The sequence below is a fragment of the Pseudorca crassidens genome, chromosome 6 (assembly GCF_039906515.1).
Source record: "Pseudorca crassidens isolate mPseCra1 chromosome 6, mPseCra1.hap1, whole genome shotgun sequence".
In the NCBI taxonomy this organism is placed as follows: Eukaryota; Metazoa; Chordata; class Mammalia; order Artiodactyla; family Delphinidae; genus Pseudorca; species Pseudorca crassidens.
This window is the reverse complement of record NC_090301.1, coordinates 73,542,212-73,568,744: the sequence shown is the minus strand read 5'-3', so window position 1 is coordinate 73,568,744 and position 26,533 is coordinate 73,542,212. Positions and strand designations below refer to the sequence as shown.

Below are 26,533 nucleotides of genomic sequence, written 5' to 3'. Positions count from 1 at the left end.
TGAAAATTAAACCCACATGCAATGTGAAGCAAGGAAGTACTTTTTTTTAAGGGCAAGTGATCAAATTTAATGTGATCTAAATCAAATCCTGCTTACAATGATCTGAATTAATTCAACTTTAATCCAATTTAGTATTATAAATGAATGGGTAAGAAGGTTTTAAAAGGCCACTTAAAAGAAAAACATTGTAAATTAAAATAGTAACCAGATTCTTAATAGTTTGTTGAGCTAGTTAATTAAAATAATAAATGTCCTTGTTGCATTTAAAATTACCACATTTTAAATATCAACTAAAGCAGTCTCTCTTCAACTGTAAATATGTAAACTTATGGGGTCTGATCAGCATTTTTACTTAATGAAAGAGCACAGAGTACCTTGTACATTTTATGGGTAAGAATATTTTGTGAAATTCTTGTTTCAGATGCGTGTGCATGTGGGTTGGGGGAAATTATATAAAATGTATTTCTTTCTGTGTGCCACAATGGAAAGCTGTATGAAAGCCACTGGTCTAAAGTTTTAAGAATTAGAATCAAACACTTAAGAGGATTTTTAGGAGGGCAAGAGTTTGTGCCTACAGATCTCCAGTTGCTGAGTTACTAGGACACCATCAGGGAGAGGAAGGGGGGAGAAAAAAGTCACGAGATGTATTCAAGGTAGGAAGTTTGTCACAAAGAAACAAAGCAAGAGCCCAATCATCACAAACAGGACTTACGGACGGAAAAGAGCCAGCTGAAACATGACAAGAGTGGGTAACTGTACCTACATGAAGTCAGTTAGCCAGAAATGACACCACAATCTGGGGTGATGAATGAAAGAGCCAAAAGGGAAGGATCCACTTAGCTTTCAGCTGAAACTGAAAAGGGAAGTCCCAGAGTTTCTCCAACCTGTTCTGGTCACCTCTCAACCTTTTCTTCTATCATTTTACCCATGAATGTGATGCAGAGGATTAAGTACTGTGGAAATATCACACTGTCTACTTTTCAGCGTGCTTTTATATATTTCATATACATGTGATCACATTTGAAATTAATAAATTCTTACTAGGCAGAGCAGGGGATATCAATCACACTCACCTGATGACACAAAAACAGCAGAGTTCTTGGCACTGGCTATATCACAGCTCAGCCTAGAGGTTCCCAACTCCTCTCCAACAGCTGCTGTTCCAAACACAGCTAATAACCATTCAGTGCTGCCTCACAGAGAGAACAACCTAACACAAGATGACTGCATATGCAATCCTACTCAATTCAATGTCAATTTACCATACCCATGTCACTAAAAGAAACAAATTTTTAGTTTATGTAAAGAAATTTGATATCAATTAAATGTCACATAACATTTTTTGTAGACATATTAATTAACTGGCTAGATAATACATACCTTCCCTGTTATAAGTAATCTTTGAAAGCCAATTAAGATAATCCATCATATCAGTAGACTAAAGAAGAAAAGTCATGCTATAATCTCAATAAATCCATGAAAATACTTGAAAAATGTTAATATCCATTCATGATTTTAAAAAAGACTTTCCCAAAACTAGCAATAAAAGCAAATTTCCTCAGTTGATAACAGGGATCTACAAAAAAAACTTCATATTTAATGGTAAAAGAGTGAGTGCACTCCTCCTAGAACCAGGAAAAAGGCAAGGATCTTTAACCACGCCTACTCATCATCATATTAGTGATCCTAGCCAGTGCAAAAAAACAAGAAAAAGAAATAAAATGTATAGAGATCAGAATGGAAGATGTAAAACTGTCTGTACTCACAGATTATTCTGTATGTAGAAAATGCCAAAGAATTTTTTAAAAAGCTATTAGAACTAATATGCTATTTTCACAAGCTTACAGGATATAAGGTCAATATACAAAATTAATTTTATTTTCATATACTGGCAGTTAACATTTAGAAATTGATATATTAAAAATACCATTTATAGTAGCATCTAAAAACATGCAATACTTAGGGATAAATTCAAGGAAATATGTATAAGACCTGTTTTCTGATAACTACAATACACTAAGAGTAACTGAAGAAAAACTAAATAAATGGAAAAACATACTATGTTCATGGATCAAAAGAGTTAATATTATTAACATGACTATTTTCTCCAAATAATCCATACTCAACTCAATCTAATAAAAATTTCATCATCATATTTTTGTGAAAATTGTCAAACCAATTCCAAAATTTAAATGGAAATTCAAAGGACTTAGAATAGCCAAATCAATTTTGAAAAAGAACAAAGTTGGAGGGGTCATACGACCTGATTTTAATACTTACTATAAGGCTACAATAATCAAGAAAGTTTGATAGTGACATAAGTATAGACATATAGAGGCCAGAAATATACCCACATATACATGGTCACTTTATTTTAATTCAAAGGGTCAAAGTAATTGAAAGGATAGATTTTTCCACAAATGATGCTAGGAACAACTTCATATACATGTGGAAAAAATAAAACTCCACCTAACCTCACATAATAACAAAAATTAAATTTAAATTGAACATAGACCTAAATGTAAAAGCTGAAATGTTAAAATTTCTACAAGAAAACATAAAAGAAAATATTTATGACCTTTGGATAGATAAAGACTTCTCAGGACATGAAATATGTGAACCATTAATAATTTTTAATAAGATAAAATATACTTCATCAAATTTTGATCTTCTACTCTGCAAAAGACACCTTCAAGGAAGCAAAATGTCAATCCACAGAATGAGAGAAAATAGGCATAATATACATATCTGATAAAGGACTTGTATTCAGAATATATAAAGAACTCTTAAATTCAACCATAAGAAGATAACCCAGTTTTTTTAATATGTAAAATATTTGACACTTTATAAAGAAAGAAACACAAATGTCCAATGTGCACAAGAAAAAAATAATTGATCATCATTAGGGAAATGCAAATTAAAACCACAATGAAATACCACTATACAATCACCTGAATGGTCAAAATTAAAAAGACTGATTATACCAAGTGCTGACAAAAATATGGATCAAATGGAACTATCATACATTTCTATTGGGAACATAATATGGTATAAGCAGTGTGAAAACTATTTGGGAGATTAGATTTATAAATTAAACATATAGTTATTATTTGACCATTCAATTCCACTCTTAGGTATTTTCTCAAGAGAAAGGTAACATATCTCCAAAGACTTGTACTCAATTGTTCATTGCAGCTTTGTTAATAACAGCCCCAAAATGAAAACAACCTGAATACCCATTGTGGATGAAAACGTAAAAATAACAAAACATACAGTGGGATATTACCCAGCAGTAAAAAGGAAACAAGCTGCTGATATACCCAACTTCATGAATAAATCTCAAAAACATGCTGAGTGAAAGAAGCCAAGTGCAAAATTATATCTTCCATAGGACTCCTTTTATGTGAAACTCCAGTAAAAATTAATCTACAGCTATTAGAAAATAGATGAGTTTCCCGGCCCTGGTGAAAGTGGCGATTGACTGAGAACATTTTGAGGTAACGGAAATGTTGTGGCAGTTACACAAATGTATGTGTCAAGACACATCAAACTGTGCACTTAAGATGTGTGCATTTTATTATATCCAAATTATACCTCAATAAAATTGATTTTTTAAAAAGAAAGTCTGGTTCCCAAGTGGACTTAAAGGTAGATCATAGGCATCTCAGTAGTTAGACAGTTTAGAGTTGGGCTGGGAAGGACCCACATCCTAGCTGCGCTAAGCACCTTTAATTTGCCCAACTGCGTGTGAACCATTTTGTCCTCCAAGACCTTTTGTTGCAGTCAAAGTACTATCTTGTACCCATACTGACTGGCAGAACATGGTCTTATGGATAATTCTTTATTAAGAAGACACATTAAAGAGGTCATTGCCACAGCCTAATATGGAGACTTTCCTTCCCCTCCTTAATCTTTTGGATCTTGTCATGGGAAGACCAGCATCAAATATAGGGGACCTTCATTTTAGGGTTCTCTGGTCCACCAAAATCAGGGGAGAATATATAAGGAAAGAAAAATTCTGGTATCAGAATAGATACCAGATCACTATCAAACCAAGGAAGTCTATGGAATCTGAGACAAAATAACTGTGGTCTAAAATCAAAGACTCCTAGTAGCTTTGGGGGATGAAATATGCCAAGTATGACTTCTGAGGTCGTAACATATAGGATAATGCTTCAGAGTAGTGTTTCTCAAAGAATGGGACAAGTATTAGGGGTGGTTCATGAAATGATTTTTAAGGGTTCTTGAGATTAATTGGAGTGGTAAACCAACATGATACTAAATAACATTGAATCACACAAGAATTTCTCCTCTAGTTCTCTTAGTTTTTCTGATTATGTATCAAAAGCACTCATTTCATGTTAGTATGTCTTTAACACCACTGTCTTCTCTTTTAAACAAAAAGAAAATACAAAATACCTAACTGTAATGCAGTCAGTACATTTGTTTATTTACGTAGTTACCTTTTATTTATGGCAAGTAAATTGGTTTTTCATTTGTAGAAGTAATGTCAAGTTTTTGCATAAAGTAAATGTTCTCCAGTAAAAAAGGGGGAGAGCAGTTAATTTATTAAAAATAATAATAATAATAGGTTAAAAATACTATATTAGAATATGGTGATATATGAACATCTGAGATTGGATAACAGTACATGTAAATGTTCATTTGTGAGGAAGAATATGTATTTGTGTATAGATATTAACGTACTAAAGAAAACCTACAAGCAGGACATTTTCATGTCATAAATTAGTTTTTAATTTGAATTACTTGCCCCTTACTAGCCCCCAAAATTTCAGACTCCAGATTATTGATAAAAGGCCAGATTAAGATTTTTGTACCTTGTAAATTAGGATAAAACTCCATGAAATTGGGGGAAAGGCAAGAATATATTTGCACAATAATGAAGGGTCAAATTCCATTCTATCTGTCTTCTGTTAATGAGTGCTCTCACTTGAGTGTGGGCAAAGAAGATATGCAGAAGTTACCTATGAAAAAAAGATTCTGTCTCCATAAAAGTTGGCAATCTACTATTTTTGTTTTGCTCTTTTTTCTCTTCTTTTTCTTGGTATACATTTTAATTTCTTTCCTTTAAGAGAATCCATAAAAATTTATATTTTACTTTAGGTTCATTAATCACTTCAAAAAATACAACTCGTGTACAGATTTCTTCAAAATTGTTATGCTGTTGTCAATGTTTTGACAGTCTTGCGCAATTTTTAAAAAATCAATCTCAACTAGGCTCTAGAGAATTTTACCAAAAACAAAAAAAGGGAGAGAGAGAACTGTAAAACAGATTTTCTTATTTAAAGAAACATAAAACAGTTTGATTTCTATCATGTGTATATAACTTTCCAAGAGTACAATTAAATTTGGCATGAACAAAGATAAACCCTTTACCTGTCGGAAGGTGCAGAGTTATGTTGTTGCAAAAATCTGTGAAGCAGCATTCCGTTTTGGTAACATTGTTGGAACTATGACAGAAGACTTGCGCATTTAATTCTGGGAGAGAGACACAGGACTTGATCACCTGTTCCTTTCCGTTGGTTAACATAACGGAAGCCCAACATGCTCCTTCTGTTTGGCAGGTAAAGTTTGAAGAGTCACACAAAAGACAAACACACTTCAAACCTGGAAAAGGTAAGGCAAAAAGCTTTAGGAAGCTATAATGCAAATTTATTTCATAATACTTGAATAGCGAAATTCAATCTTTATGAAGATTGAGAGAGGGTTTAAATAGTACTAGATAGACACACATGCTAAAGCTGTTACTCCCTCTCGGCAATGTGTTTTATCAAAAGGGTTGCCCAATCATCATTTACTATTGCTTATATTTTTACAAGCAATTTATTCAGTTGCTACTATATTTTGAAACAAATTTCTAATACAGTTGCTACTATATTTTGAAACAATTTTTTAATTTTCTAATCTAAACAATTTTCTAATCCATGTAAATCCCTCCTTTTTAAGCTCAACCAGCTCTTTCCTAAATCAATAGCTCCTATGAAATGCTAGGATACAGTAACACAGCAACCTAGGGGCGCTGTCCAGCATCACTTGTAGAACATAAGTATTGTTACAGGAGCTGAGTAACTGAACAGTCCAGTGTATTCTGTTCATTTACAATTTCTCCTTTAAATTGTTAAGTGAATGTGCTAAACACAAACCTAACCATAGATATTTACAGCTTTAAAAAATAGTGTGACTCTTCACATTTATATTCTGTGATTCTTTAACATTATTGTATTGTCACAGTTACCTTTAAGGCATTGATGAGCCATTATACTTCCCCCTCTTCACTAAAGAATACATCTCAGAACGAGAGTCATTTGAACATAGACCATGACCCTCAGGCAATTTTCTTTAATGAACACCTCTATTCAGTAGAGCAAAACAAATCAATCATAGAATTTAATATATTCGCATCAATAAAACTTTCAAAAATTAGACTTTGCTAAATTAATCTGTTTTCTTCTCAAGTTTTCTCAACATTCCCTACTTAATAAACACACACACACATATACACACACACCCCACGTTAACTCACATGTTCAAAGTGGTAGAGCACTTCTGTTCTGACGTTAAATATCTGTCATCACGTCAACCACTGGAATAATCCAGTGGTTGTGAGTAATTTATTCAAATTTTATTTAAATTATTTTTAAATAGAACAATGCTGAATAAGCCTTTTGTATCATTACTTTAATGAAGGTTTTGTTAAATCGTAACAGCACCCGGCAATTTCTGAATGTCCAACGTTTTTCCATACAATCACTTTTTTCTCAAATTAAAGTCTTTAAATTGCTAATTACTCAAATTGGAGCTGATTTTATACCTGTAAAATATTTGATACAGAAATGGCCATTTTTATACTCAACTTCAAATACCAGTGTAAGCAATATAGATAATATTCCTATATAACTGCATGTGTAAGAAAGAACAAACCACATAGTGATCAACAGAAATTACCTCTTCTTTTGATAATTGTTCTTGAACAGCAAAATACCATCCCTACAAACATTTTTATTACTACATGCTAATGGACTTACAATCATGAAATAAAATACCTTTTTTTTATCAACATTGGATCAAGTATAATAGCTTACTCTTCTATTTATTCTAGTGGTTATCAATATAAATAAATATAATCTTTTGTTGATATTAATGTGCTATGGTAGAACCTAATAATGTAGACTGATTGGGACTCAGGAGAGCTAGATATATAAAATCTAGGTAATTTGGAAATGTTTTAAGTCACTCTCCTTGCATAAAAGAGAGTTCATATAATAAAGATCCATCCACCCAGGCATCTTCTGACAGTGGAATCTCCCTCTCTCTAGCATCTTCTGATTCAAATCTGACAAAAGCCTTCAAATCCTGGTAATAATCTTGGCTATTACTTGGCTCCTCTGTGCTTCCACACCCTTATATGAAAGGTGAGATATACCTCCTCATGGTGTCATTATGGAGAATAAAATAGTTAATCTACATAAAGTCCTAAGAATAATGCCTGGCTCATAGGAATTACTATGTAAATATTAGTGACTCTGTCTTCTTTTACTGGAGGAGTTAAAGCTGGTGGTCCTATGAAACAATCAAAATACATTTGTAATCCATAAAGAAAGACTGAATGAACTAATGTGCACAGACCATTTAAAAAGCATAACAAAGAGTGTTTTTCCTATGTTTTCCTCTAAGAGTTTTACAGTGTCTAGTCTTAAACTTAGGTCTTTAATCCATTTTGAGCTTATTTTTGTGTATGGTGTTAGCTAGTGTTATAATTTCATTTTTTACATGCAGCTGTCCAGTTTTCCCAGAGCCACTTATTGAAGAGGCTGTCCTTTCTCCATTGTATATTCTTGCTTCCTTTGTCATAAATTAGGTGACCATATGTGTGTGGGTTTATCTCTGGGTTTAAAACTCTTAGAGGAAAACATAGGAAAAACACCCTTTGACATAAACCACAGCAAGATCTTTTTTGACCCGCCTCCTAGAGTAATGAAAATAGAAACAAAAATAAACAAATGGGACCTAATGAAACTTAAAAGCTTTTGCACAGCAAAGGAAACCATAAACAAGATGAAAAGACAACCCTCAGAATGGGAGAAAATATTTGCAAATGAAGCAATGGAAAAAGGATTAATCTCCAAAATATACAAACAGCTCATGGAGCTCAATATCAAAAAACAAACAACCCAATTAAAAAATGGCCAGAAGACCTAAATAGACATTTCACCAAAGAAGACACACAGTTGGCCAAGAGGCACATGAAAAGATGCTCAATATCACTAATTGTTACAGAAATGCAAATCAAAACTACAATAAGGTATCACCTCACATGGGTCAGAATGGCCGTCATCAAAAAATCTACAAACAATAAATGCTGGAGAGGGTGTGGAGAAAAGGGAACCCTTTTGCACTGTTGGTGGGAATGTAAATTGATACAACCACTATGGAGAAGAGTATGGAGGTTCCTTAAAAAACTAAAAATAGAACTACCATATGACCCAGCAATCCCACTACTGGGCATATACCCTGAGAAAACCATAATTAAAAATGACACATGTACCCAATGTTCATTGCAGCACTATCTACAATAGCCAGGACATGGAAACAACCTAAATGTCCAATGATAGATGAATGGATAAAGAAGATGTGGTACATATATACAATGGAATATTACTCAGCCATTTGAAGGAACGAAATTGGGTCTTTGGAGAGATGTGGATGGACCTAGAGTCTGTCATACAGTGAAGTAAGCCAGAAAGAGAAAAACAAATACCAGATATTAATGCATATATGTGGAATCTAGAAAAATGGTACAGATGAACCTATTTGCAGGGCAGGAATAGAGACGTAGATGTAGAGAATGGACAAGTGGACACAGTGGGGGAAGGGGAGGGTGGGACGAATTGAGAGATTAGTATTGACATATATACACTACCTTACATAAAACAGATAGCTAACAGGAACATGCTATAAAGAACAGGAAGCTCAGCTTGGTGCTCTGTGATGACCTAGATGGATGGGATGGGGGAGGTGGTGGGAGGGAGATCCAAGAGGGAGAGGATATAGGTATACATATAGCTGATTCACTTCATTGTACAGCAGAAACTGACACAACATTGTAAAGCAATTATACTCCAATAAAGAATAAAAATAAAAAAGCATAACAAAGAAATGCATCTCTTTCTGCATGGCTGAGTGAGTTGAAAGCTCTTATTCTTTTAATGGTCCAGGCTAGATCCCCAGTGGTCACAAAGAAGGGTGGTCTTGTGATAGTACAGATAAAGATTTCAGGAAAACACCAAGTTTCCAGTCCTGGCTCTGTCACTCACTTGTTGATTGGCTTTGGAGAAGATATTTAACCTTATAGGGCTTCAGTGCCTTCCTCTGAAAAATGGGAAATTAACCAGGGGAAGGGCAGTGGGTCTAGAAATCCTGAAGTCCCATAGAGTGCCAACATTTTACAATTTTATGAATTTACAACTTACGGAAATTTAAAAATATGGAAAATTCTTTTACAATTAAAAAACCTACCCCACTGTGGTTATTCTTCAATCTCATATTTTAAGGGGCTGAAGTTGGGAAGAATAACTCTCCTGACACATAGTCTCAAACCATTTGTTACTAGACTCTTCATCAGAGTCTCCTTGAATTTTCTATTTCCATGAGAAGCCTAGTCTGGAAATCAAGGCAAGTAACTAAGGGATATGGGTCCAATGAGTGGAGACAACCATAAAGTACTCAATAACTAAACATATGTTAGGTTCATGTGTGCTTATCGTTGCGTATAATTCCCAGTGCAACCGTGGGAATTAGTTGCCACTCTCTCCATTTTACAGATAATGAAATGAGGCTCAAAAAGATCAAGTGACTGAATTTATGTGGCAGTCATCAGACTACTCAAACAATGTTGTCTCTATCCTACCAAAGCTGATATTAAAAAAAAAAAAAAGATGGGTACAGAAACCATCCTCACACCTCACCAGTTTCTAGCAATGGTGAATAAAATATAACTTATTATAAAATTTATATTTTATATACAAGAAAATATTTTATTTTTAGAATAAAATTTAATTCTAATACAACAAAAAGAAATTAATAATTACTTAACAATGGACAATTGATATTTTGATCTTTATTGTCCTAATTATCTTTTTAAACAAATTCTGCCTACATATTTTCTGAGACAAGTGGTCAAATAAAAGTCAATATCCTGTGCCTAATATCTAGTATAAATAATCTTACCTTTCAGTTTGTTTAAGTTTTGTATTAAGTGTAAGTTTCTAAGTACATAATCTGATACTTTCTCTTGGAAGCATTACTAGCTCCTTATAAAAATGATTACAGGGCTTCCCTGGTGGCGCAGTGGTTGAGAGTCCACCTGCCAATGCAGGGGACACGGGTTCGTGCCCCGGTCCGGGAAGATCCCACATGCCGCGGAGCGGCTGGCCCGTGAGCCATGGCCACTGAGCCTGTGAGTCCAGAGCCTGTGCTCCGCAACAGGAGAGGCCACAACAGTGAGAGGCCTGTGTACTGCAAAAAAAAAAAAAAAAAAACTCCTTCAATTCAAAGTAAAAGGTACCAATCAGAAGAATAATACAGACCAAAGTGATACAGTTAAGACATAGTTAAGTGACACATTTACTTTAAATCTTGCATGATGGAAAACACTGACAAAACTGAGGATTTGTTGATGATAATGGCTTCAAACAATTGCTAAATGTCCTCATTTATTCCAGGTCAATTGGCTGTACTGTAGCACTGACAGAGAACAAACAGCAAACTAAAACGAACCTAAGATGTATATCTAAGACACAACCTACAAACGTATTCAGTCTTGCACATAGTGGATTGGTGGGAAATGAAAAATGCAAGACTGAACATAGATCCCTAGTGTTACCAATTAAAACATAGGTTGCCATTAGAGACGAGACATGCATTCATATTTTGTTTTTTAAAAAGAATTATGTTATTGAGTCAATTACACTAGAATATTCTATGACAGGATAAAACTGGTTGTTAGCAGACAACAGGTCAGACTTACATTTCTTTATTTTATACTTTCCCATTACACTGTACTTGAGTCATATGGAAAGGGATAGCAAATGAAGTTGAAGAAGGAGGTAATTACCCGTAATAAGGAGGTCTATTAGATTTTCCCCACAAGGAAGATTGCATTTTTCTTGTGTCTCCTCCTACCCTTTTAATTATCCTCTTCTTCCCCCTCTTTGCCAATTAGTCTATAAAAGCCAAGACATCTGTTACCCACATGAAACCAAAGGATGTGCATATTTCTAATCAACCAGAAAATAAATGTTCATCCATATTTACATGTGGTGGCAAGCACACCCTGGTGTCTAGAAATGTAAAGACCGTAAGACTACAAAAAAGAACCCAATTATCACTTGTGTCTGTGTGCTATTCTTACTAATATTTGGTTGGGAAATATTAGTGTTTTGAATTAGATACTATGTTCAATAAACTGGTTTCCTACATTTGGGGGTTATATGCTAAAACATTTATTAGCCAGTGCCTTACATAAATTTCTGACACATACCTTTTCCTCTTTTCCAAAAATTAGGTGATTCAATTTCCCTAATTTGGGAGCAGGACATAAAATGCAAAATATTTTTTTAATTCAGAAAACTCTCAGGTTTGACCTGCTGCCTTTCATCATTTGCAGACTTCTGAGTTAAAAAAAGAACAACTCAAGCTCATCAGTGTTTTGAATATGAAAAGGACAGCAACAGGAAAGGAACCGGGACAACTGGCACTACTGTCTGTGAAGTAAAGCTAGACAGGGCAATGGAACTTCTTTGACCCTTTGTATTCCTTTTCAAAATTTTATTTTCTTGTCATATGGTCATTTCAAAACATTTTCCTTTCTTAATGGTAAGGAAAAATAGAATAGAAAAAGAAAGTAGCTTTAATAAAATATGGGCAGAGGACCTTAAGATGGCAGAGGAGTAAGATGTGGAGATCACCTGCCTCCCCACAAATACATCAAAAATACATCTAGGGCTGCCCTGGTGGCTCAGTGGTTGAGAGTCCACCTGTCGATGCAGGGAACACGGGTTTGTGCCCCGGTCTGGGAAGATCCCACATGCCGTGGAGCGGCTAGGCCCGTGAGCCATGGCCACTGAGCCTGCACGTCCAGAGCCTGTGCTCCGCAACGGGAGAAGCCACAACAGTGAGAGGCCCGTGTACCGCAAAAAAAAAAAAAAAAAAAAAAAAAATCTACATGTGGAACAACTCTTACAGAAAACCTACTGAATGCTGGCAGAAGACCTCAGACCTCCCCAAAGGCAAGAAACTCCCCACATATCTGGGTAGGGAAAAAGAAAAAAAGTAAAAACAGAGACAAAGGAATAGGGATGGGACCTGCACCTCTGGGAGGGAGCTGTGAAGGACAAAAAGTTTCCACACACTAGGAAGCCCCTTCACTGGTGGAGACAGGCTGGGGCGGGGTGGGAGGAACCTTCAGAGCCATGCAGGAGAGTGCAGCAGCAGGGGTGCAGAGAGCAAAGCAGAGAGATTCCCTCACAGAGAATCAGTGCCAACCAGCACTCATCAGCCTGAGACGCTTGTCTGCTCACCCACTGGGGAGAGTGGGGGCTGGGAGCTGAGGTTCGGGCTTTGGAGGTCAGATCTCAGGGAGAGGTTGGGATCTCTGGGGTTAGCTGCATGAACACAACCTGAAGGGGGCTAGTGCACCACAGCTAGCTGGGAGGGAGTCAGGGAAAAAGTCTGGAACTGCCTAAGAGTCAAGAGAACATTGTTTTGGAGTGCATGAGGAGAGGGGATTCAGAGCACCACCTAAAAGAGCTCCAGAGATGGGCATGAGCCACAGCTATCAGTGCGGACACCAGAGATGGGCATAAAACACTAAGGCTGCTGCTGCAGCCACCAAGAATCCTGTGTGCAAACACAGGTCACTATCCACACCTCCCCTCCCAGGAGCCTGTGCAGCCCGCCACTGCCAGGGTACCGTAATCCAGGGAGAACTTCCCCAGGAGAACACACGGCGCGCCTCAGGCTGTTGCAAGGTCACGCTGGCCTCTGCCGCTGCAGGCTTGCCCCACATTCAGTACCTCTCCCTTCCCACGGCCTGAGTGAGCCAGAGCCCCTGAATCAGACACTCCTTTAACCCCCTCCTGTCTGGGCGAAGAACAGATGCCATCAGGCGACCTACATGCAGAGGCGGAGCCAAATCCAAAGCTGAACCCCGGGAGCTGTGCGAAGAAAGAAGAGAAAGGGAAATCTCTCCCTGCAGCCTCAGGAGCAGCAGATTAAATCTCCACAATCGACTTGTTGTACCCTGCATCTGTGGAATATCTGAACAGACAATGAATCATCCCAAAATTGAGGCGGTGGACTTTGGGATCAACTGTAGACTTCGGGTTTGCTTTCTGCATCTAATTTGTTTCTGGTTTTATGTTTATCTTAGTTAAGTATTTAGAGCTTATTATCATTGATAGATTCTTTTATTGATTTGGTTGCTCTCTTTCTTTTTATATATATTTTTTTCTTTTCTTTTTCTCTTTTGTGAGTGTGTATGTGTATGCTTCTTTGTGTGATTTTGTCTGTATAGGGTTGCTTTTACCATTTGTCCTAGGGTTCTGTCAGTCTGTTTTTCTTTTTAGTATAGTTTTTAGCACTTGTTATCATTGGTGGATTTGTTTATCGGTTTGGTTGCTCTCTTCTTTTATTTTTAGTTTTTTTTATTTTAATAACTTTATTTATTTATTTTTCTTTCTTTCTTTCTTTTCTACCTTTTATTCTGAGCCGTGTGGCTGACAGGGTCTTCATGCTCCGGCCGGGTGTCATGCCTGAGCCCCTGAGGTGAGAGAGCCTAGTTCATGACATTGGTCCACCAGAGACCTCCGGAACCCATGTTATACCAACAGGCGAGAGCTCTCCCAGAGATCCCCGTCTCAACGCTAAGACCCAGCTCCGCTCAATGACAAGCAAGCTACAGTGCTGGACATGCCATGACAAACAACTAGCAAGACAGGAGCACAACCCCACCCATTAGCAGAGAGGCTGCCTAAAATCATAGTAAGTTCACAAACATTCCAAAACACACCACCAGGTGCAGTCCTGCCCACCAGAAACACAAGATCCAGCCTCATCCACCAGAACACAGGCACCAGTACCCTCCACCAGGAAGCCTACACAAACCACTTAACCAAACTTAGCCACTGGGGGAAGACACCAAAAACAATGGGAACTGTGAACCTGCAGCCTGTGAAAAGGAGACCCCAAACACAGTAAGTTAAGCAAAATGAGAAGACAGAGAAATACACGGTACATGAAGGAGCAAGGGGTAAACCCACCAGACCAAACAAATGAAGAGAAATAGGCAGTCTACCTGAAAAAGAATTCAGAGTAATGATAGAAAAGATGATCCAAAATCTTGGAAATAGAATAAATACAAGAAACGTTTAACAAGGACCTAGAAGAACGAAAGAGCAAACAAGCAATTATGAACAACACAATAAATGAAATTTAAAATTCTCTAGAAAAAATCAAGAGCAGAAAAACGGAGGCAGAAGAACGGATAAGTGACCTAGAAGATAAAATAGTGGAAATAACTACCAAAGAGAAGAATAAAGAAAAAAGAATGAAAAGAATTGAGGAGTCTCAGAGACCTCTGGGACATTAAACTCACCAATATTTGAATTATAGGGGTCCCAGAAGAGGAATAGAAAAAGAAAGAGTCTGAGAAAATAATTGAGGAGATTATACTTGAAAACTTCCCTAATATGGGAAAGGAAATGGTCAATCAAGTCTAGGAAGTGCAGAGAGTCCCATACAGGATAAATACAAGGAGAAACATGCCAAGACACATATTAATCAAACTATCAGGCTTCCCTGGTGGCGCAGTGGTTGAGAGTCCGCCTGCTGATGCAGGGGACGCAGGTTCATGCCCCGGTCGAGGAAGATCCCACATGCCGTGGAGCGGCTGGGCCTGTGAGCCATGGCCGCTGAGCCTGCATGTCTGGAGCCTGTGCTCCACAACGGGAAAGGCCACAACAGTGAAAGGCCCGCATACCGCAAAACAAAAACAAAAACAAAAAAACAAAAAAAAAAACTATCAAAAATTAGATACAAAGAAAACATATTAAAAGCAGCAATAGAAAAGGAACAAATAACATACAAGGGGCTCTCCATAAGATTAACAGCTGATCTTTCAGCAGAAACTCTGCAAGCCAGAAGGGACTGGCAGGACATATTTAAAGTGATGAAGGGGAAAAACCTACAACCAAGAATACTCTACCCAGTAAGGATCTCATTCAGATTCAACAGAGAAATTAAAACCTTTACAGACAAGCAAAAGCTAAGAGAATTCAGCACCAACAAACCAGCTTTGACAAAAACGCTAAAGGAACTTCTCTAGGCAGGAAACTTACAAAAGAAGACTTACAAAAACAAACCCAAACCAATTAAGAAAATCGTAATAGGAACATACATATTGATAATTACCTTAAATGTAAATGGATTAAATGCTCCAACCAAAAGACATAAACTGGCTGAATGGATACAAAACAAGACACATATATACGCTGTCTACAAGTGACCCACGTCAGACCTAGGGACACATACAGACTGAAAGTGAGGGTATGGAAAAAGGTATTCCATGCAAATGGAAATCAAAAGAAAGCTGGAGTAGCAATTCTCATATCAGACAAAATAGACTTTAAAATAAAGACTATTACAAGAGACAAAGAAGGACACTGAATAATGATCAAGGGATCAATCAAAGAAGAACATATAACAATTGTAAATATTTATGCACCCAACATAGGAGCACCTCAATACATACGGCAAATGCTAACAGCCGTAAAAGGGGAAATTGACAGCAACACAATCATAGTAGGGGACTTTAACAACCCACTTTCACCAATGGACAGATCGTCCAAATTGAAAATAAATAAGGAAACACAAGCTTTAAATGATACATTAAACAAGATGGACTTAATTCATATTTATAGGACAGTCCATCCAAAAAAAACCAGAATACACTTTCTTCTCAAGTGCTCATGGAACATTCTCCAGGAGAGACCATATCTTGGGTCACAAATCAAGCCTTGGTTAATTTAAGAAAATTGAAATCATATCAAGTATCTTTTCTGACCACAACTCTATGAGACTAGATAGCAATTATAGGAAAAAAAACCTGCAAAAACTACAAACACATGGAGGCTAAACAAGACACTACTTATAACCAAGAGATCACTGAAGAAATAGAAGAGGAAATCAAAAAATACCTAGAAACAAATGACAACGAAAACACGACAACCCAAAACCTATGGGATGCAGCAAAAACAGTTCTAAGAGGGAAGTTTATAGCAATACAATCTTACCTCAAGAAACAAGAAACATCTCAAATAAACAACCTAACCTTACACCTAAAGCAATTAGAGAAAGAAGAACAAAAATACCCCAAAGTCAGCAGAAGGAAAGAAATCATAAAGATCAGATCAGAAATAAATGAAAAGGAAATGAAGGAAACAATAGGAAAGATCAATAAAACTAAAAGCTGGTTCTCTGAGAAGATAAACAAAATTGATAAACCATTAGCCAGACTCATCAAGAAAAAAAGGGAGAAGACTCAAATCAATAGAACTAGAAATGAAAAAGGGGAAGTAACAACTGACATTGCAGAAATACAAAGGATAATGAGAGATTACTACAAGCAACTCTATGCCAATAAAATGGACAACCTGGAAGAAATGGACAAATTCTTAGAAAGCACAACCTTCCAAGGCTGAACCAGGAAGAAATGGAAAATATAAACAGACCAAACACAAGCACTGAAATTGAGATGCTGATTAAAAATCTTCCAACAAACAGAAGTCCAGGACCAGATGGGTTCACAGGCAAATTCTATCAAACGGTTAGAGAAGAGCTAACACCTATCCTTCTCAAACTCTTCTAAAATATAGCAGAGGGAGGGAACACTCCCAAACTCATTCTACAAGGCCACCATCACCCTGATACCAAAACCAGACAAAGATGCCACAAAAAAAGAAAACTACGGGCCAATATCACTGATGAACATAGATGCAAAAATCCTTAACAAAATGCTAGCAAACAGAATCCAACATTAAAAGGATCATACACCATGATCAAGTGGGGTTTATCCCAGGAATGCAAGGATTTTTCAATATATGCAAATCAGTCAATGTGATACACCATATTAACAAATTGAAGGAGAAAAACCATATGATCATCTCAATAGATGCAGAAAAAGATTTTGACAAAATTCAACATGCATTTATGACAAAAATCCTCTGGAAAGGGGGTTTATCTCAACGTAATAAAGATCATGTTGACAAATCTACAGCCAACATCATTCTCAATGGTGAAAAACTGAAACCATTTCCACTATGATCAGGAACAAGACAAGGTTGCCCACTCTCACCACTATTATTTAAAATAGTTTTGGAAGTTTTAGCCACAGTAATCAGAGAAGAAAAAGAAATAAAAGTAATCCAAATCAGAAGTGAAGAAGTAAAACTGTCACTGTTTGCAGATGACATGATACTATACAAAGAGAATCCTAAAGATGCTACCAGAAAACCATTAGAGCTAAACAATGAAATTGGTAAAGTAGCAGGATACAAAATTAATGCACAGAAATATCTTGCATTCCTATACACTAATGATGAAAAATCTGAAAGAGAAATTAAGGAAACACTCCCATTTACCATTGCCACAAAAAGAATAAAATACCTAGGAATAAACCTACCTAGGGAGACAAAAGACCTGTATGCAGAAAACTATAAGACACTGATGAAAGAAATTGAAGATGATACAAACAGATGGAGAGATATACCATGTTCTTGGATTGGAGGATTCAACATTGTGAAAATTACTATACTACCCAAAGCAATCTACAGATTCAGTGCAATCCCTATCAAACTACCAATGGCATTTTTCTGAGAACTAGAACAAAAAAATTCACAATTTGTATGGAAACACAGAAGACCTTGAATAGCCAAAGCAATCTTGAGAAAACAAATGGAGCTGGAGGAATCAGATTCCTGGACTTCAGACTATACTACAAAGCTACAGTAATCAAGACAATATGGTATTGGCACAAAAGCAGAAATATAGATCAGTGGAACAGGGTAGAAAGCTCAGAGATAAACCCACACACATATGTTTACCTTATCTTTGATAAAGGAGGCAGGAATATACCGTGGAGAAAAGACAGCCTCTTCAATAAGTGGTGCTGGGAAAACTGGACAGCTACATGTAAGAGAATGATATTAGAACACTCCCTAACACCCTATACAAAAATAAACTCAAAATGGATTAAAGACCTAAATGTTAGGCCAGGCATTATAAAAACTCTTAGAAGAAAACATAGGCAGAACACTCTATGACATAAACCACAGCAAGATCCTTTTTGACCCACCTCCTAGAAGAATGGAAATAAAAACAAAAATAAACAAATGGGACCTAATGAAACTTAAAAGCTTTTGCACAGCAAAGGAAACCATAAACAAGATGAAAAGACAACCCTCAGAATGGGAGAAAATATTTTCAAATGAAGCAACTGACAAAGGATTAATCTCCAAAATATACAAGCAGCTCATGCAGCTCAATATCAAAAAACAAACAACCCAATCCAAAAATGGTCAGAGGACCTAAGTAGACATTTCTCCAAAGAAGATATACAGATTGCCAACAAACACATGAAAGAATGCTCAACATCACTAATCATTAGAAAAATGCAAATCAAAACTACAATTAGGTACCACCTCACACCGGTCAGAATGGCCATCATCAAAAAATCTACAAACAATAAATGCTGGAGAGGGTGTGGAGAAAAGGGCACCCTACTGCACTGTTGGTAGGAATGTAAATTGATATAGCCACTATGGAGAACAGTATGGAGGTTCCTTAAAAAACTAAAAATAGAACTACCATATGACCCAGCAATCCCACCACTGGGCATATACCCTGAGAAAACCATAATTCAAAGAGTCATGTACCACAATGTTCATTGCAGCACTATTTACAGTAGCCAGGACATGGAAGCAACCTAAGTGTCCATTGACAAATGAATGGATAAAGAAGATATGGCACATATATACAATGGAATATTACTCAGGCATAAAAAGAAATGAAACTAAGTTATTTGTATTGAGGTGGATGGACCTAGAGTCTGTCATACAGAGTGAAGTAAGTCAGAAAGAGAAAAACAAATACTGTACGCTAACACATATATATAGAATCTAAAAAAAAAAAATGGTTCTGATGAACCTAGAGGCAGGACAGGAATAAAGATGCAGATGTAGAGAATGGACTTGAGGACACAGGGAGGGGGAAGGGTAAGCTGGGATGAAGTGAGAGAGTGGCATTGACATATATACACTACCAAATGTAAAATAGGTAGCTAGTGGGAAGCAGCTGCATAGCACAGGGAGATCAGCTCACTGCTTTGTGACCACCTAGAGGGGTGGGATATGGAGGGTGGGAGGGAGATGCAAGAGGGAGGGGTTACGGGGATATAAGAATACATATAGCTGATTCACTTTGTTATACAGCAGAAACTAACAACAACCTTGTAAAGCAATTATACTACAATAAAGATGCTAAATAAAGAAGTAAAATATGGGCAATATAAAAGCAAACTTTTTGGCTAAATGAGCTTTAAGCAGAAATTCAACTTCTAGAAATTATATTTGCCTGGCTGTATCCAAAGAAATTCATAACTCCTAAAATATAGGAATGTATACCCAGCACAACGGAAAACCATTCCTTTGTGCAAGTGGCAATTGTATTCCCTGTTCCAGGAGGCCTCATCCTCATGGCTGAGAAGGAGCAGAACCACCCTAACAGGAGGGATGCTATCTAAGTGAACCACTTTCACTTCCAGTTGTAGAGCTCAATTTAGGAAAAGTCCAGCACATCTTGAATTCTAATATTAGCCATTCTGAACATCCTCAATCCAAAAGCAACACTAAATTGACTTCCCTGGTGGTCCAGTGGTAAAGAATCCGCCTTCCAGTGCAAGGGACGTGGGTTCAATCCCTGGTTGGGGAACTAAGATCCCACATGCCAAGGGGCAACTAAGCCCACGTGCCACAACTACCGAGCTCACGCGCCTCAATGAGAGAGCCGCATGCCGCAAACTACAGAGACCACGCGCCCTGAAGCCTGAGCCACAACTAGAGAGAAGCCCGCATGCCACAACGAACAGCCCACATGGCAGTGAAAGATCCTGCATGCTTCAGCGAAGACCCTGCATGTTGCAAGTAAGACCTGACGCAGCCAAAATCAATCAGTAAATAAAATAGAATAAAATAAATAAATATTAAAAAATAAAGCAGCACTAAATGAAACCTGAGGTTTCAGCCCACCTTTACCATAAACCACCTAAGACTTCAGACAAATTTCTCAACCTCTCCGCATCTTAGACTCCTCATCCGATATATCATAAGGTCAGGAAGTAGATTCGATTTCTAAAGACCCCTCCAATTTTATAGCCCTCTTCTGCTCTGAGCTCAGGTCACAATTCTCAATATAAGTAATTTTGGGGTTACCCGATCTATCATAGATAGAGAGCTTGGGTTAGAAATATGAGCACCCAGTGAAGGACAGGTTTGTACCTCCAGATCCACACATATTTCAGTGTGATCCACATATTTCAGTGGGTGAGTGGATCCTACAGGTTTGTAATCCAACAAAACTTCTCCAGTCAATATTAAAGACGATTTATCTTGCTCTATATTTATCATATGAGAATCTAATGTTCTTTTCGAGGTCAGCATGATATTTTGGGGAAGTAGAGGAAAGTTCAAAGCCTCTCTGAATTGATCTTGACATCCAGACTCTTGACTAATCCCTAAATCACCGTATATACATGATTACAACTTTAGACCTTGACTGTAGTCATGTAAGGAAGAAAAGGACTGACGCTGTTTGGGGTCTCCCATCTCAAAGCATCATGTCAAAGAAAAGGCTGTTCCTAATCACAGGACACATGTCTTCTGCTACCCTCCCATATACTTCTTATTGAATTTGAGAAGTTTTCTTACGTTGGCAGCCTAAGTGGTTCCTTATCAAACTGTTCCTTCAAGTCCTGAGATTTTGTATTGTCTTCTGCCTAGGAGAAGAGTGAATCTCAATGGATTCCAATTACATTTAGGATAAAACAAAATCCACAATCATTATTATGACCTAAGAGCCTAGTAAGTCTGGATTCTTCTCAATCCTTGAACCTCATTTCTTATAACTAAGCCTCCTGGACACACCGGTCTCCTTGTTATAGTTCTAAATAACAAGTTCTTTCCCACATCATTGTCTTTGCTCAGACTGGTCCCTTTGCCTGTCATGCTCCTCCTTTCCTTCTAATTCTTCAGATCTCAGCTCGAACATCACCACCTCAGAGAAATCTTCACAGACTCCTCTTGCCAGACCATCTGCTCTCCATCCTTTCTGGTACTTAACTGCAATCTGTAATTAGCTTATTTATTATATCAGCCTCACTAGAATGAAAACTTCATGAAGACAGGGATCTTTTCCTGCCTTATCTACCATCATATTCTCCAACAACTAGAAGACGGTATGGCATATGATAAAAACCCAATTAACAAGTATTAAATTAAAAATTGTAGAAAACTGCAAAGTACAGAAGAATATAAGATAGCTAAATTCATAACACAACTCAAAACCCTATAATATTCTCATTATAGTATATTTTCTTCTAGTTTTTTCCGTAAGAGTTTTTCACAGTTGAATTCTACCTATAAACACAATTTTAAATGCTGCTTTTTAAGTCTGTCAGCATTATATCATGAGCTTTATAATATCTTCTTTATGGTAATTCGATGGTATTGATAGACCTATTATTAATGTAAATGGATGGCATATAGCATTTCCTTACTTTTAGGCATTTCAGTTGTTCCTAATTTTTGCAATTAAATAACACTGTTGAACATCTTTGTGGATTAATTTTTAACCAAATTTAATTTCCTAATCTAGAGCCCCCAAAATTACAACATCTGACATTCTTGATAGAATTGTCAAACAGCTTTCCAGAAAAGTTGTACTAATTAAGATTTCCATTGGCCCTTATGAAAGTACCTATTTCACAATACATTTTTCAGCATTAGATATTCTCACTAAAAACTTAATAATATGACAGATGGAAGTTGCATCTCATTTTAATCTGCTTTTCCCTCCTAATGGGGTTGAAATTTTTTTTAATATTTCCTCTGGATTTTCTCTTAGGTGATTTTTTGTCCATGCCGTTTATCTCTTGGATAAATCTTGAAACTTCTCAGTTTAAAAGAGCTGTCTATAAAGATAGAAATCCTTTGTCATATGTGTCACATATAACCTTTCCCACTTTCATTTTATTTGCTTTTTTCCTAATGCACCATCTTCATTGTTTTGAAAAATATATATATTTCCTCTGGATTACCAGCCTTTTACTTGGCACTTTCCTCCTTTGCCTTCAAGCTTGAAAAATCTCCCATCCAGATGTTTTCTAAATGTTCAATATTTTATTCCACCTAATGATTTTTTATACACTAACCATTAAATTCATGTGGAATTTGTGGTATGAAAAAATACATAAATCTTTTTTGTTTATTTTTTAAACTTATTTATTTATTCATTTTTGGCTGCGTTGGGTCTTCGTTGCTGCATACAGGCTTTCTCTAGTTGTGGAGAGCGGGAGCTACTCTTCGTTGCAGTGCACAGGCTTCTCATTGCAGTGGCTTCTCTTGTTGCGGAGCATGGGCTCTAAGCATGTGGGCTTCAGTAGTTATGGCACGTGGGCTCAGTAGTCGTGGCTCACGGGCTCTAGAGCACAGGCTTGGTAGTTGTGGCGCATGGGCTTAGTTGCAGCGCGGCATGTGGGATCTTCCTGGACCAGGGCTCGAACCCATGTCCCCTGCATTGGCAGGCAGATTCTTAACCACTGCGCCACCAGGGAAGGTGATAAGTGAATTATTTTATGCCAAGTTCCCAGATGTTAAAAATGTTTTTTAAAACATTATTAAAAGAATATTGCAATTTTTAAGAATTTGTATCAGGGAAGTGTAATCAAAACCACAAGAAGATATCATCTTATACCGTTAGAATGGCTATTATCAAAAAAAAAAAAGAAAAAGGGGGCTTCCCAGGTGGCCCAGCGGTTGAGAGTCCACCTGCCGATGCAGGGGACACGGGTTCGTGCCCCAGTCCGGGAAAATCCCACGTGCCGCGGAGCGGCTGGGCCCGTGAGCCATGGCCGCTGAGCCTGCGTGTCCGGAGCCTGTGCTCCGCAACGGGAGAGGCCACAACAGTGAGAGGCCCGCGTACCGCAAAAAAAAAAAAAAAAAAAAAAAGAAAAAGAAAGAAGGAAAGAACAAACAAGTGAGGTGGTGAGGATGTGCAGAAAAGGGAAACCTTGTACACTGTTCATGGGGATATAAATTGGTGCAGCCACTCTGGAAAAGGAGGTCCCTAAAAAAATTTTAAATAGAACTATCATATAATCAGCAATTCCACTCCTGAATATTTATTCACAGAAAACAAAAACACAAACTTGAAAAGGTATATGAACATTATATATGTAAATAATGTTCACTGCAACATTATTTACAATTGCCAAGATATGGAACCTAAGTGTCCATCAACAGATGAATAGATAAAGAAAATATGGTATACACACACACACACATACACACACACACACACACACACACAACACACACACACTGGAATATTATTCAGCCATAAAAAGGGATGAAGTCTTGCCATTTGTGACAATATGTCTGGACCTTGAGGGCATCATGACAAGTGAAATAAGTCAGACAGAGAAAGACAAACATCATATGATTTCACTTATATGTAGAATCTGAAAATTAAAATCTTGTGATAGTATATGGTGATAAATATAAACTAGACTTTAACAAAAAGGATATTGTACGAGTTAGGGTTTTCCAAAGATACAGAACCAGTAGGATGTGTACACACACATGCGCGTATGTGTGTATATATATATATCTATACATCTGTACCTACAGAGAGAAAGAGAAATTTATTCTAAGGAATTGGTCACTGGATTGTAGAGGTTAACAATTCCAAATCTGCAGAATAGGCCAGGAGAATGGAGACCTAGGGAAGAGTTGATGTTGCAACTCAAGTCTAAAAATGGTTTGGAGGCAGAATTCCTTCTTCTGGGACCTTAATTTTCCTCAAAAGCTCTTTAACTGATATGATGAGGCCCACCCAATTATGGAGGGTAATCTGCTTTACTCTAAGACTATTGATTTAAATGTTAATCTCATCTTAAGAATAACTTCACAACAAAATCCACACTGGTGATCAAAAACTGGGTACCATGGTCTTGTCTAGTTGACTCATAAAATTAACCATCACAAGTATTTATTATGTGTCAAACACCATGGTAAGAGCTAAGGAAAGGAGGTAGGGAGGAAAGCAAAAAGGTCATTTCCTAAAGAAATTGCAGTGTTAAAGGACAGTACTATAATGTGGAAAACGGAGCCAGAGATGTGTACACAGTGTGTTAGGACACAGAAGCTGAGTGCTGCTTAATTCAGCTGGGGAGGGGGCAGGGGTGGATAGGGAAGGTTCCTTTGAGGTGAGTCTTGAGAAGCACAATTGTTCTTCACCATCCCCAGTCTCCTCTCCTCCCCCATTCAGAGTACCAGTCCTACCCCACACTCTCAGCAGTCCCCAAAGACCCTCCAGCCAGCCCCACCAGCCTGGGGAAAGCATGGCAGTCCTCACCCACTGGACAGTGAGGAAATAGCTCCTGTTATGGGGCTGAAATATATGGGCGCTAACTTGTCCCCACTTTGCCAATATATTCTTGTCACACCCATTCCCCAGATGGAACTACATTCCCAGTCCAAGCATCTCAGTGTCCTGGGCACCACCCTCCCAAGGGCCCCTCGACTCTTCTGGCACTGACTGGGAAGGTTCAGTCACCTTCCCTAGAGTTGCAGGTTGGGGCTCAGAGCCCTCCCCCTGTACAGGGCCTGGGGACTTCTACCTCCTCTTCACCTGAACGGTTTGCAGGTCCTCCCTCGGGTTGCCCAGATCCCCAGGATGTCAGCCGGGCTTTGGCATGAGTGAATTCCGGACCCAGTCAGCTCCGGCTGGCTTCACCCCCTGCCTGCCCAGAGAGAGTCTCACTCCAGAGATGCCTTCCCAGTGATCCTGGATACCATCTAGTGGCAGCATAGAGAGGACGCGGGCTACTTTTTACAGAATAACCTCCACTCCCGAGTAGCGTTTCTCAAGCCTTTTTTTTTTTTAATAAATTTATTTATTTATTTTTGGCTGCGTTGGGTCTTTGTTGCTGCGCACGGGCCTTCTCTAGTTGTGGCGAGCAGGGGCTACTCTTTGTTGCGGTACGCAGGTTTCTCATTGTGGTGGCTTCTCTTGCTACAGAGCACAGGCTCTAGGTGCGCGGGCTTCAGTAGTTGTGGCATACGGTCTCTAGAGTGCAGGCTCAGTAGTTGTGGCGCATGGGCTTAGTTGCTCCATGGCATGTGGGATCTTCCTGGACCACGGCTTGAACCCGTGTCCCCTGCACTGGCAGGCGGATTCTCAACCACTGTGCCACCAGGCAAGTCCCTCTCAAGCATTTTTAAAACCCGTATTTCTTTTAACTAAACATAAAAATCTGACACCCTTAGTTTTCTATTATTTGACATTGGAAATAAAATGAATAAAAGAAAAATAGATAATTAAGTCTTTAATACTTATTATTTGCATATTCATTTAGATCCCATTGCCCATAGAGCTGCTATGTTGATGTTCACATAAAATCACACTTGATAGTAATGGTTACCAGATTTGGGGATATCGCCCACCCGTAAAATTTCGAAAATAATTTTGAGACTCAGTCAAGGGTTGAACTAAATTTTTGCTTTCCCAAGGAAGAACATTAAAAAAAGAAAAAAAAAGCACACTCTATTAGCATCATTTCAAAAAAGAAAGGGAATTACAATACCAATGAAGTAAGGAAGGACATAAATCCCAGGTTTAAGGACAGACCTTAATAAGATCAAGGATATCTTTTAAAATTTTCAGATGTTGTAAAACATAATTGTATTTTATCATGTTACATTTCTTTTGTCTTTTTCTGATACAGATTGTTCATCTGGGGATGAACTGTGCATCAGAAAGCGGAACTTGAGTGTTCAACCTGTTCCTGTACTTTGTTTTGTTCATGATCAATGGCCACAATCCACATAGAAATGTTCTCTTAAATGCAAGAGGCAACCATCCACAGTGCTATTTTTATTCAATATGGAACGTTCCAAAAAACTGAATAAAGCTGAATAATAAAAGCCACGCACGCCAAGCTACAAAGAAAGCTAATAGTGGGAGACAGCACAGTGTTTGACTAACAAGGGACTTCTTTGTTCAGAAAACAGACTGCTGGGCCTTCTGGACTCAACTCAATGAGCTCAGTCTAGGCAAATTCTCACCTGCCAAAGATTCACTTTGTAAATGCTTCCACCAGTATTGGGGCACAGATATTAAC

The 26,533-nt window shown here is 37.7% G+C and overlaps 1 protein-coding gene across 1 annotated transcript in view; it reads right to left on the bottom strand.

Moving 5' to 3' along the window:
* ACVR1C (activin A receptor type 1C) overlaps window positions 1–26,533 on the bottom strand; it is a 92,447-nt gene that overhangs the window by 41,157 nt on the left and 24,757 nt on the right. Inside the window, exon 2 of the mRNA XM_067741873.1 lies at window positions 5,398–5,628. Within this exon, the coding sequence (XP_067597974.1) occupies window positions 5,398–5,628 (231 nt within the window). The remainder of the gene's footprint in view (window positions 1–5,397; window positions 5,629–26,533) is intronic.